The sequence below is a fragment of the Lissotriton helveticus genome, chromosome 5_1 (genome assembly GCF_964261635.1).
Source record: "Lissotriton helveticus chromosome 5_1, aLisHel1.1, whole genome shotgun sequence".
In the NCBI taxonomy this organism is placed as follows: Eukaryota; Metazoa; Chordata; class Amphibia; order Caudata; family Salamandridae; genus Lissotriton; species Lissotriton helveticus.
Genome location: NC_136065.1, coordinates 1231411423 through 1231428803, shown reverse-complemented (window position 1 = coordinate 1231428803; position 17381 = coordinate 1231411423). Strand labels below are relative to the sequence as shown.

General features: G+C 41.1%; 1 protein-coding gene across 2 annotated transcripts in view; it reads right to left on the bottom strand.

Annotated features, from left to right (window-relative positions):
• The window catches only part of LOC144755238 (scavenger receptor cysteine-rich domain-containing protein DMBT1-like), an 855855-nt gene extending 839103 nt beyond the window's left edge, over positions 1-16752 (bottom strand). For both annotated transcript variants that reach the window (XM_078643952.1, XM_078643954.1), the window contains exon 1: positions 16626-16752. In XM_078643952.1, the coding sequence (XP_078500078.1) occupies positions 16626-16701 (76 nt within the window). In that variant the 5' untranslated portion in view covers positions 16702-16752. The remainder of the gene's footprint in view (positions 1-16625) is intronic.
• Positions 16753-17381: the final 629 nt, after the last annotated feature.

Genomic DNA, 17381 nt, shown 5'->3' with positions numbered 1-17381 from the left:
ATTATCACTTAGAGGGGGATTTTAATATTCATTTATGTATGAAGAATTGTCATGTTGTAGACCATTTAGGACCAGAGGATTTCCCTAATTGCCACTTTGAGCACACTCTGCAATGAGAAGGTCTGGAGGATCTTCTGGCCGCAGTTAATCTTTTCCAGTCTAATACAAATATCACGGAGGAGAGGATCCCTACCTTTAAGGCAAGAGGGCAGCATTCTATAACTGATTATATATTCATCTCCCCGTATTGCTTTCTCAAGTGGTCTATTGTAGTGCTCAATGGTCTTATTACAGTGATTACAATCGCATCGTACTTGAGTTAGGTGGGGCAATTGGAATAACCCTCCGCTCATACATGCCTAAAGGCCTCTGATCAGGGACATAGGCTAAAATGGACTAAAGTAATTCCAGAGGTTTTCCTTCAAGATTAATGCAATATGCTGAAAAGAGTTTCAACATTTATCTTAACCCTACAAATGAGGGGGCCGAGGTTTTACTGGCATCTGAAGACATCTATGCTCAGGTGCCGACTGACCTAACATTGCCTAGTAGAAGACACACTGATATGGGTGAGAAATGGTTTGATAGTAACTGCTCAAAAGCACACCAAAAGCTTATCTTTGCCCTGAAGCAGGTGCCTAGAGATTGCTCCACATAGCCCTGTTGAGGTAGTCTTAAAATTGTGGGCACGCGCACAGACGGAGAAATGAAATTAAAGAAAATGCATGGAAATGCTTGTTATCTGTTGAAGTCCTGAAGGATAGTTCCAGATTCTGGGCTATAGTTAATAAACCATTTTTTACAGGACTCAATAAGATGCTTTGACAATGTAATATCACTGAAGATCAGTGGTATTCCCTTTTTAACTCTATTTATGGGGGTTTGACCGGGAGGGGTCCTCCAGTTATTTTTATCAGGATCACTGTACAGAGCATCGGCATCTACGGAAGATGAAGTGGAGACAGCAATTATTCAAATAACTAGTAACAAGGCTCTCGGCCCGGATTGTGTCCCGGCCAACCTGTATAAACAGAATCCGTCACTTTGGGCTAAAATCATAACTAAAGTTTTAAATGTGGCTAGTAAGCATGGATTTCCATCATCCTGGTCTCTCTTCACCACTATCCCAGTTTTCAAAAAGGGTCAGAGAGGCGATCCAGTCTTCTATAGACCCATTTTGTTGATTGATTCAGTGGTTAAAGTTCTAGGCAGAGTGATTTTAAGTAAACTGGCTAGATGACACCGGTATATTACCAAATTTTCAATATGGTTTTAGAAAAGGAAGAAGCACATTATACCAGTGTTTAAACCTGCACCTATTGGCCGAAAAATATACAGTGGCCAAAACATGTATGTTACAGTTGGCCTTTATGGATCTATCCTCGGCTTTTGACCTAGTAAATAGATCAAAACTATGGGCAACATTGATAGGCATGGGGATGGATCGTTGCCTAGTTTATTTTTTAGCAGACCTCCATAAGGACCTTTATGCCAGGATCATAGTTAGCCAAGATGGCAACTTCACAAAGCATTTTAAAATAGATAGAGGAATTTGTCAGGGCTGTATTTTTGCTCCCTTGCTCTCTAGCCATTATATAAAAAATTTAGGCATCTCCCTAAGTACTGCTAGTTTAGATATCCCACGTGTAGAAGGCAGTGTTATCCCTGCACTCCTATACACTGATGATGCGGTCCTGCTGGTCCACACAGAGGTAGGGCTGCAGAGGCTCCTGGATTCTTTTGGGTCCAATCTTTGGACCTAATTGTTCATAAAACTAAATCGCATACGATGACAATAGGGCAGAAGCCAAAAAAGCTTAAATACCTTCATTGCGAAGGGGTAAAGTTGACAAGGGTTTCCTCTTTCTCTTACCTGGGAGTTCTATTTGATGAGAGGGGCTCGTGGGTTCCTCAGCAAAAAGTGAAAAAATATGCGATGTCAAGATCCATAGCAGCCATCCAAAGACTTGCATCACGACTCGGAGCGAAGCCCCTTGAAGCTTTGCTCAATATCTATAGATCTAAATGTATTGCTATTGCAAGGTATGGGTCTGCGATTTGGGGATATAGATCGGCAGCGGGGCTTCAGATAGCCAAAAATTAAAATTTTAACATATCTTCTGTTGGTTCCCCAATCTACTCCTACCTATGTTATACACCAAGAACTGGGGAGTGGCTTTATTGCGGATCTAATAGGTCTGGGCCCTGTGACATGCTGGTTAACGATCCGGGTTAATCCAGAATTGGCATTAAATAGAGAAATTGCCAGGGACTGTGTCACAATGGAGAATGCAAGTAAAATTCAATGGCTACAAAACGTTAAGTCATTCTTAGATAAACTGGGACGACCTGAACTTTTTGCCGCTCCAGAAATTATTGTGAAAGAGGACCTGGTATGGGTTAAAATGCATTTTTTAAATATGTTGTATGTAGAGAGAGTGGTGACAGAGATTATGAAATCCACAATGAAAGCCTACCTTTTGTTATAAACTGTATCACAGATCGATCCTTATCTGAGAATTGTCATGAAGCCTTTTCATCGTTTTCTCTTAACTAGATTTCGGCTTAATCTCATCTATTGTCTTTTAGCAGATGTGCAGAGATGGAGTAGTCCCCAGTACATGTGACAGCTTCTCAACACAGGACATCATGCATTTTACGATGTTTTGCAATCATTTTAGCTCTGTGCAGAGCAAGTTTTTAATTCCTATTTTAAAAGGGAAAGGTTTTATGCAAGTCAGACCTGCCTTTTCTGTAGATGCTAAATGACCCTTGGGAGATTTTTAATGTTGCAAATTTTTTAGTGGTGGATGTTAGGCATAGGAAAAATGGGTGCCAGATATTCTAAACTATGGCTTATCATATATTCTGATACAAATTTGTTTTATTACAGGTTTTTATATCTTTGAAAAAGTGACGGAGGATGATATTATTTTATTGATGTATTTGCTGCTCTACATATGAATTATGGAATGGAAGAATATAAATTCAAGATGAAACAAGATTTGAGATGCAAAAAGAGACCTGTGAACAAGCAGAAAGTATGTGTTGGTGATGTAGTATGTATTAAAATGTCTAGGCCAGGTGGGTAAGGATGCAGTAAACCTCATTTGTTTTATACAATTATTCAGAAATGCTGTGCATATTGAGGGAAGAAGTGTATGGAATCTTAACAGGGTCTCTTTGCTGAAGGGCAAAATTATGAGTTTGGATAGTCCAGGAGGTAATGTGTTTTTAGATGTAAGGGAGGTGGAACATGGTGAGAATGGGGAGCGTGCTGAGTCTAACAATGACAGTGGTGTTCCCAAAGGTGTCGGAGTAACATCTTTACCTGTAAGGCTCCATGATTGTGTGAAGGAATAAAAAAAAAGGGGGGATGGTGTGTTTGACAGCCGCGAGCACTGTAATGTATTCCATCTCTCACACGTGTGTGTCCATGTTATTGTTTGCTTTCAGGTTTTCTATTGCATGAGGGGACACGTGAGTTATGTTTGGAAGTTTCTTTGTTTCTTTTCAGGGGAAGTTTGCGGTTGGGGGCTCGCACTGCATGGGCGACTATGGTGGGGTATTCGTTCAAATGAAGGGGATTGTATATATGGGTGATGTCGGTTGATGAATAGGCTTTCCTAGTTTGGGGAATGTATGGTGGGCATCTCCTGGAATAAACAACTAGATTTATATCTTGTATCTTACTGAGGTTTCTTGTGATCTTTGTTACGACTGAAGGTTTGCTATGACCGAAGATCCCAATTTCCGGCATTTTCTACTTTTCTTACAGTATGGTTTAAAAAGACCACATCCCTGAACTCAAAGCCATGGGACACATCTTATAAGGATTACATTAAACATTTTCCACTCCACGCATCAACCAGGTTTTGCAGTCTCTCCAGGAAAGATGTACTTCCTCACCCGGGAAAAATCAATTTTGTTCAAAGAAAGACAGGAAAACGAAAGTAGCGCTTCACTAGCAAACTCTGTAAAGTTACGCTACTGTGTGTGGGTGTGAATAAAACCAATCTGTTCACTTTGGGACCACTGTCTTGCTTTATTTAGTTTTTTATATATTTTTTGTATTGTGAATCTTTTTTTAGCTGCGTCCCAAGGGTGCACTTTGGAATAGAAAAATGTCAGAAATAGACAACATTTGCAGCAAAAGTGTTTCTTTCTTTCTTGGATCCATTCCACAGGGGAGGAAAGGAGAGGAAAGAGAGGGTAAGAGCCATTTGTTGAAGTCATGGTTTTCAGCAAGTGAGGAGGAGCGAGACAGAGACAGAAAGAGAGGAAACGAGAGGAACAGGAAGAAAGAGAGGGGGGCAGCTGCCAGTGGCAGAGCAGGAAAAGTATATGCTGTAGAGAGGTGGGAGGTGTGAGATGAGTGTGGTGAGGCAGGTGGGGTTAATCATATTTAGAAGAGGGCCCTACACTGTAGTGGGGTAAATAAATTAATGCGATCGTTTGGTTTATTGTGAGTGGACCAAAGACGTGCATTGTGACCAAACATATACAAATAAATAAAACATTCTTGATTGTGGATTACAGAGGATCTGCAACATTTTTTCTCTTAACGAGTTGCATGTACATGTTGGGCGGAAAACCTAAGGTTACATTGCCCATTTCATTTGTTACTATGACACTGCTTTAAAATAAAAAATCAAATGCTGTCAGCAGGTTGATCCTATTTGCGTTCTCGAGCTGTGGATATTTCTCCATGAAGTTCCAATACAGAATGGTGCTTTGTCACTTTTTCAGAGCTACAGGAATCTTTGAGTGGGACAAAGCTGAAATCCATTCCATTGCAGTGGAACTGCTGCTTGGATACTTTTTCTGGTGGTCCAGTTGAAGATATGTAGCTCAGGAGAAAAAGTTTTCTAAAGTTTTCAAACTTTCTTCTGATTCCACAACAACAACGAGGTTAACTTCTAAGGACCCCACAACCTCAAGTGAAGGCCCTAAGAGACTCTGAAAATGTCAGGCAGAGGCCAGCAACGAAGTCCAGTCCAGGTCCAGTTGCCACTGAACAGCTGGGCACATCAGACTAAAAGCCTGTTGCCAGCTTGTAGTGTTCCTATAGTCATGCAAGAGGTCAGACAACTGACCTCTGGAGTCCACTTCTATTTCCTGGGTTCAAGAGGAGCAGATCATGCCATTCATAGCTCACCTCAGGTCACAGACAGCATGTCCAGTCCTCTTTGGATCTTCTGCAGGTCAAGTACGTTTTCTGAGGATGGGGCTGAGGGGTGCCAAATTTATGCCTAGCCCTTGCTAGAGGGTGGCAGTGTCTTCTGGCTCTTCCCCAACCCTTTGCAACCCGACCCACTTTTGCAGCAAATCATGTTTGTCCTACTACAAAAAATCCCACAGTGCACCTTATTCCCAAACTCCAAAATTGGGAAACCCTTGTGCACAGCCTCTGTGCCCATTATAGGTATAGACACGGTAATGAGCAGTCCCATCCTATGTGGGTGGTTACTTAAATCCAGTACTTGGACTAGCCTACCTCCCATTGTGTTACTTTCCAAACTGATTAGGGGGAAAAAGGATGCTTTCTCTAGTTCTTGCCTTACATTTGCTCAGAGACATTTCAAGGCATGGGTAAAGTGAACATTTGCCCAGGGCTCCCACTTTCCAAGGGCCCTCTGGGAAAGTGAAATTCATCTCCTCCTCACATCTGTCTATTTACATAACTTAACCTTCAATGATTTCTTTAATTTAGTTTGGTATCATGGGGCTTCAATTAGCAGAAAACGGGAAATAAAATACAAAGCTGTTCTGGTCGGGCCCCTAAATTATGCCACGATAGTGCATTTACTTGTTAAAGGGCAGTTCCCCTTTCACTTTATTGAAGTTCCTGGGTCCATCTTAACTCTTCTTCCTGCAAGGGAAAGAAAACAACCCCCTCCCCCCCACAAACAAGTCATTTTATCTGCTCTGGGAGCAGTTTTTACACCTCTTTCACACTTCATTCATGACAACTACAGACCAGGCAGTTGCTGGAGAGCTAATGCAAATTAGGATTCATCATCTTCAGTTAGTGTAACTGTAACTTTCTAATAGTTAGATTTCCAATATATTTAATAAATTCTGACTTCCCCATTATATTGGATTTGTAATAAATATAAAAATAGGGCTTTGAATTGGTCCCTCTCAGGTCGAAAGTTCTAGTTTAAGGAGTATAAACTATACTTTGACTTTTCCTATTTATCAATTACAGCCTGACCAGTGATTGGGGCTTTGCGGGGGGTGGCCGACCGGAGGGAGGCTCGCCCCCCCCCGGGGAGTTTTGGGGCCCCGGGAGGAAGGGGAGGGGAGGGTATTGACTGGGGACAGGAAGCCAGGTTGGGCTGGTTGGGCTGCTTGGGGGGATTTTGGGCTGCCTTTGGGCTGAGGGGTATAAGAACGGCCATGTTGGGTCACTGGCCACCATTTTGGGGACAGTGACCCAGCAGCCGAGTGCAGGCAGGAGAGTTTTTGCGAAATTTGGTAGTGTTTCGGGAGTTAGGGGTGTTAGTAGGGCTTGTAGCGATAGAGGCTGGCGAGCGTTTTGTGAGCGGGACTCAGCAGGGCCTTCGAGACGCGGTTGTGTTGGAGTGCAGGTTGCGACGGGTCGGTGAGATCACCTGGCAGTATGGCATGGCAGAGGTGACGATGTCCGATCCCCGAGTGCGTGAGGCCCTGCGCCTCCTGGGGGACGCTGACAGGATGGACCTGCTCCGCAGCGACGTGCGGGTAAGGCCCCTGCGGCGTGCTGCTGATGGCACCGCGGCGGCGATTGCGGCCTGTGAGCCGCCGAGGTCGAGGACGCGGAGGGAGGAGGGGGCGGGAGAAGGAGGTGGAGTGCAGCGCGGCGGCGGTCGGCAGGTGGCTGGGGCGCCGAAGCGGGGAAGAGGCTCCGGGAAGAAGCGAGGAAGGCGCCGTTGGTGTTCGTGGGGAGGGCGGGGGGGCGCGGGGCGCGGGATTGACGTGGACGGGGGGTTGGGGGAGGGCGCGGGGGCGCAGGGGGGGCTGGCGGAGTGCTGAGGGATGGGGGGGTGCCACGAAGAAGGGGAGGGGTGCCCGGGTGCAGGTGCTGGCAGGCGGGGAGGTGGGGCAGGACCCCATGGTGCAGGAGGGGGTTGTGCGGGGGGAGGGGGAGGATGGGGGAGGACTGCGTGCAGGATGGTGGGAGTGGGGGGATGGGAGGAGGGAGGGTGGGGCCGGATGTGATTCTGTTTTATCTTATTTCATTTAGAAAAAGTGGCTGAATACCGATCTGTCCTGATGAAGACAAATGACTTTGTCGAAACGCGTTGACATACAGCCTTATATATAATTTTTTTATATAAAGATTTGAGAAATTATTTTTAAGAAAAAGCCCCTTACCCCTTATTTTATGTTTATCAATATATCTTTTCTATATCTATCAATGAGAAATCTAATGAAGTAATGTTTACTTATATCATGTAACCATTTTTTACTGAATTATATGTATTTATACTTGTTTTATAACTATATTAAAAATCAATCTTTTGATATCATTCCAGTCCATTGCTTTAATTGTATCAATTTGAAGTTTATGATTATGTGTTTTTCACGATAGCCAGCTTTCCTGTCTGATTTGTCTGCCTGGGTAGATACCTTTGCACAAAAATTGTTTTCCCTGACCCAGGAGTACGATCCACATCAGGGGGTCCTTGTTGCCCACAAAATATTACCCACGGTATATCCGTGTGGGACCTTTTCTTCTACTTTATCCTTCGTCTGTTGGAAATTATCCCTTATTTTTGCTGGATGTTTTCAGATTTTTCAAGAACTGATAATTGCTTTTGTCTCCAAGGATTTGGCGTAACATTTTCTCTAAAAACCTTTTAGGATCAATCTTCTGAATAAGAATGTCTAACCTTCAAACGTTCGGATTCTCTGATGAGGATTTCGCTACTTTGGTAGGAACCAATGTAGATTTTGGTACTAACCAAACAGGGAATCCACAAAATAGCAGTGATTACAACAAGCTATTAAATCTTCAGAAGAAATTGATTAGAGTAGAAGCCCATGGGGAATTTATGCTGAATTATCTTAAGAATGGCATAATCCCTATGGGTCTTAGAATTCGGAACATTCCAGGTCTTTTTGTAGATATGAAAACTTTTCTAGTGAAGTGGAGCATGATCGCCAGCCGGTGCTCAAGAGATCTCATGATCTTGATCATCTCCACATCTAAAGAATTAGTTGCTGAAATAAAGAAAGAAATAGAAGAACTTGAAGACAAATTGAAAAAATCCACGACCTCAGCAGAGGCAGATAAACAACTAGAGATAATTAAAAAAGATATACTATCATTCTCTGAATATTTAAAAAAAAGGAAGGAAGACAAATTTGTTAAAGACAAAAGATTCTACTCTGTAGAAAAAACATATCCCTACATTGTAGAAGGCTTTTACAAGCCTGACTCACAACTAGGAACAAATAACCATACCTTCCAAAACAGAATCAATAATTTTTCTCATTCTTCAGCTTCAAATTCAGAATCAGAAGGGGAAGACAATGTGGGATATCAGGATGATAGACCCTTTGACCCCAGAAGTGGCCAAAGAAACTCTCGTCAACCTTTTTTAGGTCACCGAGGGGGGAGGGGTGGCCGACAGAAAGTGAGGTTTCAGAATCACTCGAGGGGCAACTACCAAACCAATCAATATGCCCAGGAACCTCAGCAATATCTAGAGACGAGGAGCAAGCAGTATTGGAGGAACGGGATGTAATCCCAATATTCAATCTATCCTCTCATACCCTCAACGCCCCGGATCTGTCACTCCTTTCTAAAGGCTTATCGTTTGTCCCTCATGCTAATTTGAATACTTTTGAACTTTATCGAGACATTCATTCTTTTTTACGAAAAGTAAGATTAAAATTTTTTTTCCAACAGACTGACCCTTTAGAATTAGATAGTACAAGAAATAATATTGTAGCCCTGCCATCCACCTTTACTCCTTCTTTACAGCAGGTGGGCCCAGAAGTGGGTATTTTTGAAAAGGTCGTACTGAAATGGCTAGATCAAGCTTTAAGGTTTATACCAAAACCCAGGTACAACATTTCAAGAGAAGAACATCAATCTCTTGAAAGTTTGAAGAACAATGACACCATTGTCATTAAGAGTAGTGATAAAGGCGGAGGGATAGTCCTAGTGGATTGTAACACCTATGAAGAAAATATGATTAAAATGTTGAATGACCCGACCTTTTATAAAAAAATAAAAACTAATCCAACTGAGAGAAAAGTGAAAACTATAAATAGGTTAACCACTAAAGCTATGAATGAGGGCATAATAAATAAAAAGGAATATGAATTCCTAAACAAATCTGACAGAAAGGTATCCTGTATATATGGATTGCCTAAGATCCACAAGGACCAACAAAATCCACCATATCGTCCGATTGTCTCTACAATCGGGACCCCACTAGAAGCCCTTTCTAAATACTTGGACCAGGTCCTACGCCCTTACATTTCTCTTTCGCAATCCTACGTAAAAGACACTGGTGATATCATTACTAAAGTTGAAAATTTAGCCTTCAAAGAAGATAATGATATTTTAGTGACTCTCGACGTAGAGTCGCTGTATAGTAATATACCCCAGGCAGAAGCAATTGAGGCCACAATGTGGTTTATCGATCTACACAAGATTCCCTGCTCTAAGCCTTTTATTAAAGACTGTCTGACTTTAGTCCTGAAAGAAAACTTTTTCGAATTTGGTAAGGATTTGTTTTTACAAGTCAAAGGAGTAAGCATGGGGGCTTCAATAGCTCCATCAATAGCCAATATATATATGATCCTGTTTGAAAACAAATTTATCTTCAATGAGGTAGCACCTTTCTTCGAGTCTGTTTCCCATTGGTACCGCTATGTTGACGACATCTTCTTCATTTGGACCGATGGGAAACAGACTCTGAATGAATTCCTTCTGTGGCTAAACCTTACAGATGATAATCTACGGTTTACGGCACACATTAATAAATCGAAAGTTGAGTTCCTAGATATAAATATTAAAAACAATGAGGGTGCTCTCGAAGTAGACTTGTTCACCAAGCCCACCGCTCGAAACACCCTTTTGCACTTCAAGAGCTACCATCCACGATGCCAGAAGGACAGTATCCCCTTCTCTCAATTTTTGAGAGTAAGGCGGAACTGTACCAATATAAAAGACTTTGACACTCAAGCTGAAATCATGAAACTAAAGTTCATTGAGAGAGGATATCCTCGTCGTTTAGTTAGAGGAGCATACAAGAGAGCGAGATTTTACGATCGTGACACTCTTTTTAACTCACAAAAACAGCAAGTAGATCCAAAATTAGTTTTCATTACTAAACATTCAACCATGAATTCCACAATTAGACAGTTAATAAATTCAAACTGGCATCTTTTAAATGTCATAGACAACCAGAACAAACTACAAAAACCCATGTTTGCCCATAGGCGAAACAAAAACCTAAAAGATCACGTGGTTCATTCCTGACATAAAGGTAATACTATGAGTACTCCCTTTATTCAAAAATCAATCGATGGCGTAAAAGCGATCAAAGGCACTTCACGTTGTGGTTCCTGCCATTCTTGTGATACCATTATAATAGGTGAAACAATGGATTTCAATAAGGCAAAGATTCAAACAAGAGAGTTTTGGACGTGCAACACAAAAAATGTTGTTTATTTACTCACATGTCCGTGTAACCTTGGTTATGTGGGTGAGACGTCACGTATGATAAAGACTAGGCTTACCGAACACAGGTCAGCTATTAAAACGCAAAAGATCACAGCTCCGTTGGTAAGCCACTTTATAGAATTCAAACATAAACCTGAAGAATTGAAATGGCGGATTTTAGAAAAAATCCATGTGCAGCAAAATCAAGGAGGTGATGATGTTGGTAGAAAAAGGGAAGTCTTTTGGATCTTCACCCTTGGGACTTTTGACCATGGATTAAACCAAGAATTGCCTTGGGAAAACGCGATAATATGATACCACTGAACTCTTTGTCATATTATTGCGGTGAATATATGCAATGGAAAATATATTCTTTCCTTTCTGACAATGCTCGCCCCTTGTCCTATAAAATGATAATGCTCGCCCTTTTCCTTATAAAATTTCAGTATGAAGTTGTTTTAACCCTAATCCCGTTTCTCTGATACAATATTAACTCAGTACATAGTAAGTACCTATTTAAAGGAAGTGTCTCTTTAAATTAGGGCAGAGCCAACATAAGGGCGGAGCCTATTAAGGAAATAAATAACCGTAGTAAAAGGACTACAGGTAATCATCCTTTTCTACACGAACCCCTGTGGAAGGCAGAGACGCTTCGCACTCCGCGCTTGTTATATCGGTAAGCTATTGCTGAAGCTCCATGTAATCCTTGCCTTGTATTTCCGTATTTCCCAAACGGAATACCTTTCAAGATTTTTAGACATCTATTGCCACTTTAACCGAGTGGTTTTGGCCGCCGACACCCTTTCACTAAACATCGGATGTTTGTCACGCTTAACAGGCATTAATTACCAACTGCGGCCGCCTTTGAACTAAGACCGCCCTTCGAAACGCAAGCGGAGCAGAGAGAGACCACGTCTGCCGCCTCCGCGTTTTGCTATATCGGTAAGCTAATGCTAAAGCTCCGTGTTATCCTCGCCTGGTCCACATGCCTTTTTGTATTTCCCAAACGGAATACTTATTAAAATCGTAACCTTTTAGGTATATATTACTACTTTTACTGAGCGGTTTTGGCCTCCACCGCCCTTTCTCATAATAACGGGTGTTTGTCACGTTTAACAGGCAGTAATCCCTAACTGCAGCCGCCTTTGAACAACGGCCGCATTTTGATACACAAACAGAACGGAGCAGAGAGATACCACGACTGCCGCCCCTCTTATCAAGATGTCCATGAGTTTTGCATGACGGGTGAGCATCGATAAAAAGAAGGTTTTTTAGACCCTGCATGCATTTTCTAACGCAGCCTTTTAACGCAAAACTAATTTTTATTTTCACGAACTGCAGCTGCTTATCAAGATACAGTGGTCCTTTGAAATATTAACAAAGAAAAATTACATCACGGTATCCGCCCTTCCCAGTACTTCCCTGAAATTCGTATGAAAGGTAAACACTAATAGAAAGGAGGTTTTGTATGAACCTTTTTGAATAATTCTTTGACCGGTTAATAATATAAGACAATATTTCCTTCTAGCGAACCTAATAACCGGCTTTTAATGAAAACAGCGAGGAACGTTTTCCCTTGATTTTAAAAGATGATGAAAAGTATTTGTAGGCAGTTGTAAGATGGAAGCAGTGATTATTGTTCAAACAGGTAAGAATACAACTTAACAAGAACGCTTCACTGAAACATTGATAAAATCCAACAATATTCATTAAATGGTTGTAGGACCTTATACATCGAATTTCTTCCCTCTTAAACAGTTATCACATACCGTCTCCAGACATAAGAGGAGAGGTGCCTTACTCGCTACATCTACCACGAACTTATTTGTTCATAACTTCTCTTTTCCTTGGGTAAGGATTTTCGCTAATTAAATGTAAATAAACCTACGTAGATTATAATTTGAGTGAGTAATCTCGTGCAATATATTGACCATTTATTGGTCTCGTAGTCTAGCATAATTGTAACTAGAAGGATCAGATTTTCCTTATCTATTTGGTATATTTACCTTTGGTTTTTAAATCGAATATCATGCCATGATACTCCAACATAGGCTCAATAATGATTTTTTCACCTCAAGAAAATTAATCTTTAGCTAAAATTTGCTTTCCTCTTATTCATGTGAGATAGGCTAACTACCTTTATAATCCTAGATATAGATGAGATATATCCATATGAGATATATGAGAAATAAGCCTTCTCTAATAGTTTACTGTGCTAAACTGGAACTATAGGTAGGTTTTTAAAAAACAAAGGTCTCTGATAATGTTACGCCATTTTCTGTAGAAAAAACACCTTTTCAGGGTCAATCCCGTTATTGATGATACTGTGATGTTTATGTGATATATGTAAGTGTTTTCCAACTTTGTGTCTTTAAATCAATGTTGTACTACGATATAAGTCTGGCTATGTGAAGAAAAAGAGAGAAAAAAAGAGGAAAAATTTCCTTTAAACTGAATCATGTTCTTTCTATGTAAATATTAAAAATAGCAATGTACTGTGATTTATATGTGATTCTGTTTTATCTTATTTCATTTAGAAAAAGTGGCTGAATACCGATCTGTCCTGATGAAGACAAATGACTTTGTCGAAACGCGTTGACATACAGCCTTATATATAATTTTTCTATATAAAGATTTGAGAAATTATTTTTAAGAAAAAGCCCCTTACCCCTTATTTTATGTTTATCAATATATCTTTTTATATCTTTTCTATATCTATCAATGAGAAATCTAATGAAGTAATGTTTACTTATATCATGTAACCATTTTTTACTGAATTATATGTATTTATACTTGTTTTATAACTATATTAAAAATCAATCTTTTGATATCATTCCAGTCCATTGCTTTAATTGTATCAATTTGAAGTTTATGATTATGTGTTTTTCACGATAGCCAGCTTTCCTGTCTGATTTGTCTGCCTGGGTAGATACCTTTGCACAAAAATATCAGAGAAATCAACAGTAATAACCGCTCGACGAGTACATAAAAGAGGTCCACAGTCCAAAAAATAGCCCATACACCGACCTGTTAGTCCAGCCCTTTGCGCACTGCCAGATTGACCCATTTAGTAATCCACCATGCTGAAATACTATTAATTAGAGACTTTAACTATTGGGCCAAAAATAAGATGGGTGGTCCATGCTCAGCAGAATTGGCCAATCTTCTTAAAGGGCCGAACTGTGCCTAACATGTGACATCTCCCACTCACATAAAAGGCCACATCCTTGATGAAACCTGGAACTTTATCCTCATGGTGTCCACCTTAACAGTGTCTCCATGCACCTGGTCCAATCATTCCTTAATACATTTCTCCTTTAATGATTTGATCATATCTAAACCCAAAGCTAAGGAGGGTTTAGTGGCAGGGAACTGGAATCATACCAATATCAGTGCTTACTGTAAGTCGTTAAAGACTACTGCACGCACAAACCAGTTCTCTGTTAACCAAAGTGAAGAAAATATTAAATCATGGCTAGCAGCCGCCATATCCATGCCCCCTTCAGGAAAGTAAAAACTGGCAGGCGCCATGATTATCAGAGGTGTTTCTCAAAAGACTTAAAATTTCAAAAACTAGTCCTGAGCCGCACTGAACATATCTGGAGATGGAATTACTTCCCAGATGAAAAAAGATATCGATCAAGCTCAACTTAAACAATATAAAACTGTATCTTACAAACTAAAGCCACCTACTTTTCTAACAATCTCTTGAATTCTACAAATGAATCCAAAGACATATTTTCGATTGTGACTGAGTCATCCAATCCAGATAGAATCACAGCAAAACTAGTCCCTACTCAATCATTATGTAACTCTCTGAACACCTTTTTTTATTGATAAAAACAGTACTATTAAAGTGAGCATACCCATAAACCTCTCCACTGGTGCCCAGCCTGTGACCCCCAGGAGCCCTCATTCTTTACATCAGTTTCCTGTAATTAGCAGAGAAGTCTTCCTGGAGCTGCTGGCCAAAGTCAAATCTGGATATCCTGCTGATAGCTGCCCCCGTCATATTCTGAGAAAAGTCTTCCTTGCATGCCCCGATCCTGCCCTCTCCAGTGAATGACTCTCTAACTCAGGGCTCAGTTCCCAGAGCCTTTAAAGAAGCGGTAATAGTCCCACTCATCAAGCAAACAGGTGCAGACCCTTTGGTTCCCTCGAACTTGTAACCCATCTCACTGCTCCCTTTCTTGGCTAAGGCATTGGAAGCCCATGTCACCATCTGCTTCTGCTCTTTCATCGAACAGTCTCAATTCCTAGACTCTCACAACACAGGCTTTCACCCCACTAACTCAACTGAGGCAGTAATTCTGACTGTACTATATGAAATGAGGAAATAATCAGTTAAGGGCACTACTCAGGCTCTAACATAACATAACATAACATTGGCCTACTGGCCTTTCGGACCCCACATAACCTGTCATGCACCAAGTGCCAGAGCCTGGGCCCCTCAGTCCAAATAAGTCCCAAACATCCACTGAAGATATCATATGCACCAGGACACAGCCTGTCTCCACAAACACAGAGCACATAATCTGACATAAAGTGCACCATAACATCTCACGAAGCCGCAGAGCCAAGCAGACATACAACTTGTCACACAGAGACCTACTTGCATAGGTCAGCACAGCAATAAACATTCAACGTAGCCCCACTAGCTCTTGCATACATAAACCTATATCCTATCTCACAATCACATCCTATCATATACATCATGATACCGAAACATGACACCAAGGAGAACACTGGCAAGCCCTGTCAAAAAAAGTCTCAGAACCTGACACTCTAACACTATGTCTACCTGGTTGGCTAATATTCTAAAATATTAGTTAACATCTAAATTCCCATCTAAAGTAATTTTTAATATGCATTAATAATTAGTAAAGGTCATGTACAGAATGAATAAAAATAAAAATATGTTCATATTTAATAAACCTTATTGTTGCATGAATATTTAAATTGAAAATGTTATTAAAATATTTTAGAATTAAATATTAAATATATACTAATTTTATGTGTTTAAAATTTAATGAAATTATTTGTATTATTAACTATTTTAACTATTTTTATTTAGTTTTACATTATTTCCTGTGGGATTTAAATGTAAGTCCCTGTCCCCATTATTTTCTATTGGAGGGTGCTCACTCAGTGCAGCCTTTTTTCAGTAGTATTTACATTTCGAAATGTGTACCTAGAGACGTGCAAGTCGACACTTTTGGGTAACTTTGCACTCTGGTTTTGGGAATAGCCCAAAGTAGTAAAGTGATTCAAAAGTGTAAGAGAAAATTACACCTGTAAGTTACCTTGAAATCACCCTCAATGTCTGTTGACTGGAGCGCACTGACTCTGGTACTAAACCAAAGAGTGGGAAAGGATGGGAGCTGGGAGATGTTGTGAGCTCAGTCATTTGTTCCTGCTTGGTCCATTTGTGAAAGTTGCCAGCCTGCTATAAGCTCCCTGGAATCTTGGTGACCCACTATATCCCCCTATGACACCGCAAAGCTTTCATGGCCGCCAGAGTGCCTCCACCCTCTATGACTCTCCTGATGGAGGTGTAGTACAGCCAGAGGCCCTGCTGCATCCCAGCACGCTCTTTCTTCCATGTCTAGAACCCATCATTAAAATAGTGGCAAGTGCAAAGCTAATAAATAGGTCTAGTTGTATTGGTCTAGTGCACTCTAAGACATGGATGCAGAAACTCTGTTTGCATCAGTTATCACATTAAAACCAGACCTATTGGCTTTGCCATAGCCAATGGCTTCGCTATGAATAGCACAGCACAACCGCTATTAGGCTAAATGTTAACATTGCAAACACTGTATCTACAGGTTCTTTGCAGTGTTGAGATGTGTTCTTCAATGTGCAGTAAGAGCATGAAAGAATTCAAGCATCCTGAATATAACCTCCCATTTTACACCCCTTCATAACAGAATACAACTTTAGCAAATGCAAGTGTTACCTGCAAGATGCGGCTGCCCCCCACTGCACAGCAGCAGCAGCAGCAGTAGAGGGGTGTAGAGCTCTGCTGTGGCCATCTCGAGCTGTGAGCAGGCCTGCTCTCTGTCACTCTCATGAAGGGCACTTCGGAATTTATAGATCTCTGGTGAGCGGTGGGTTTGCCAGGTGAGGTTCACTGCGCCTGTCCCGCTCGATACCAGGAAGTAATTTTGATTGTGTTTATTGTCACACTTTGCCACCGTTCTCAGTTAGCCTGAGCCTCTCGCACGTAGCTTCCCTTTTAATGGCCGTTTTATATCACTGACCTCTGCCGATGTCAGAGGCTTCACAAACGTGACATACACAATTGTAAAGGAGCCTATGTTTATCTTTTTGTGAATCATTTGTCAAACATGAATGCATTGCCTTGTAAAGAAAAATGCTGTAGAAAGGTCGCATGTTCTGTTTGTGGGAAACCGACATTTGAGCATCCATCTGATGTCTTCCAATGTCTCTCCCAATGTCCCTGCTCACACCGGTGCCCTCCTTGGTCCCCACTACCCACTATCTCCATATTTTCCCTGGTGAAGGGTTGATTTACTCCCTCGCCTGAGACCCCGCGCTTGTTATATGAAGCATCAGAGACAATGCATTGCTGTGAGATGACTCGCTATGCAGGACGCCATCTTTTCCCTATTCCAAGAGGGTCCAAGCATCTTTCAGAACGTTACAAAGCAAGCTTCTCCCTCACCACATATTATCAAAGGCTTCTCTGGTG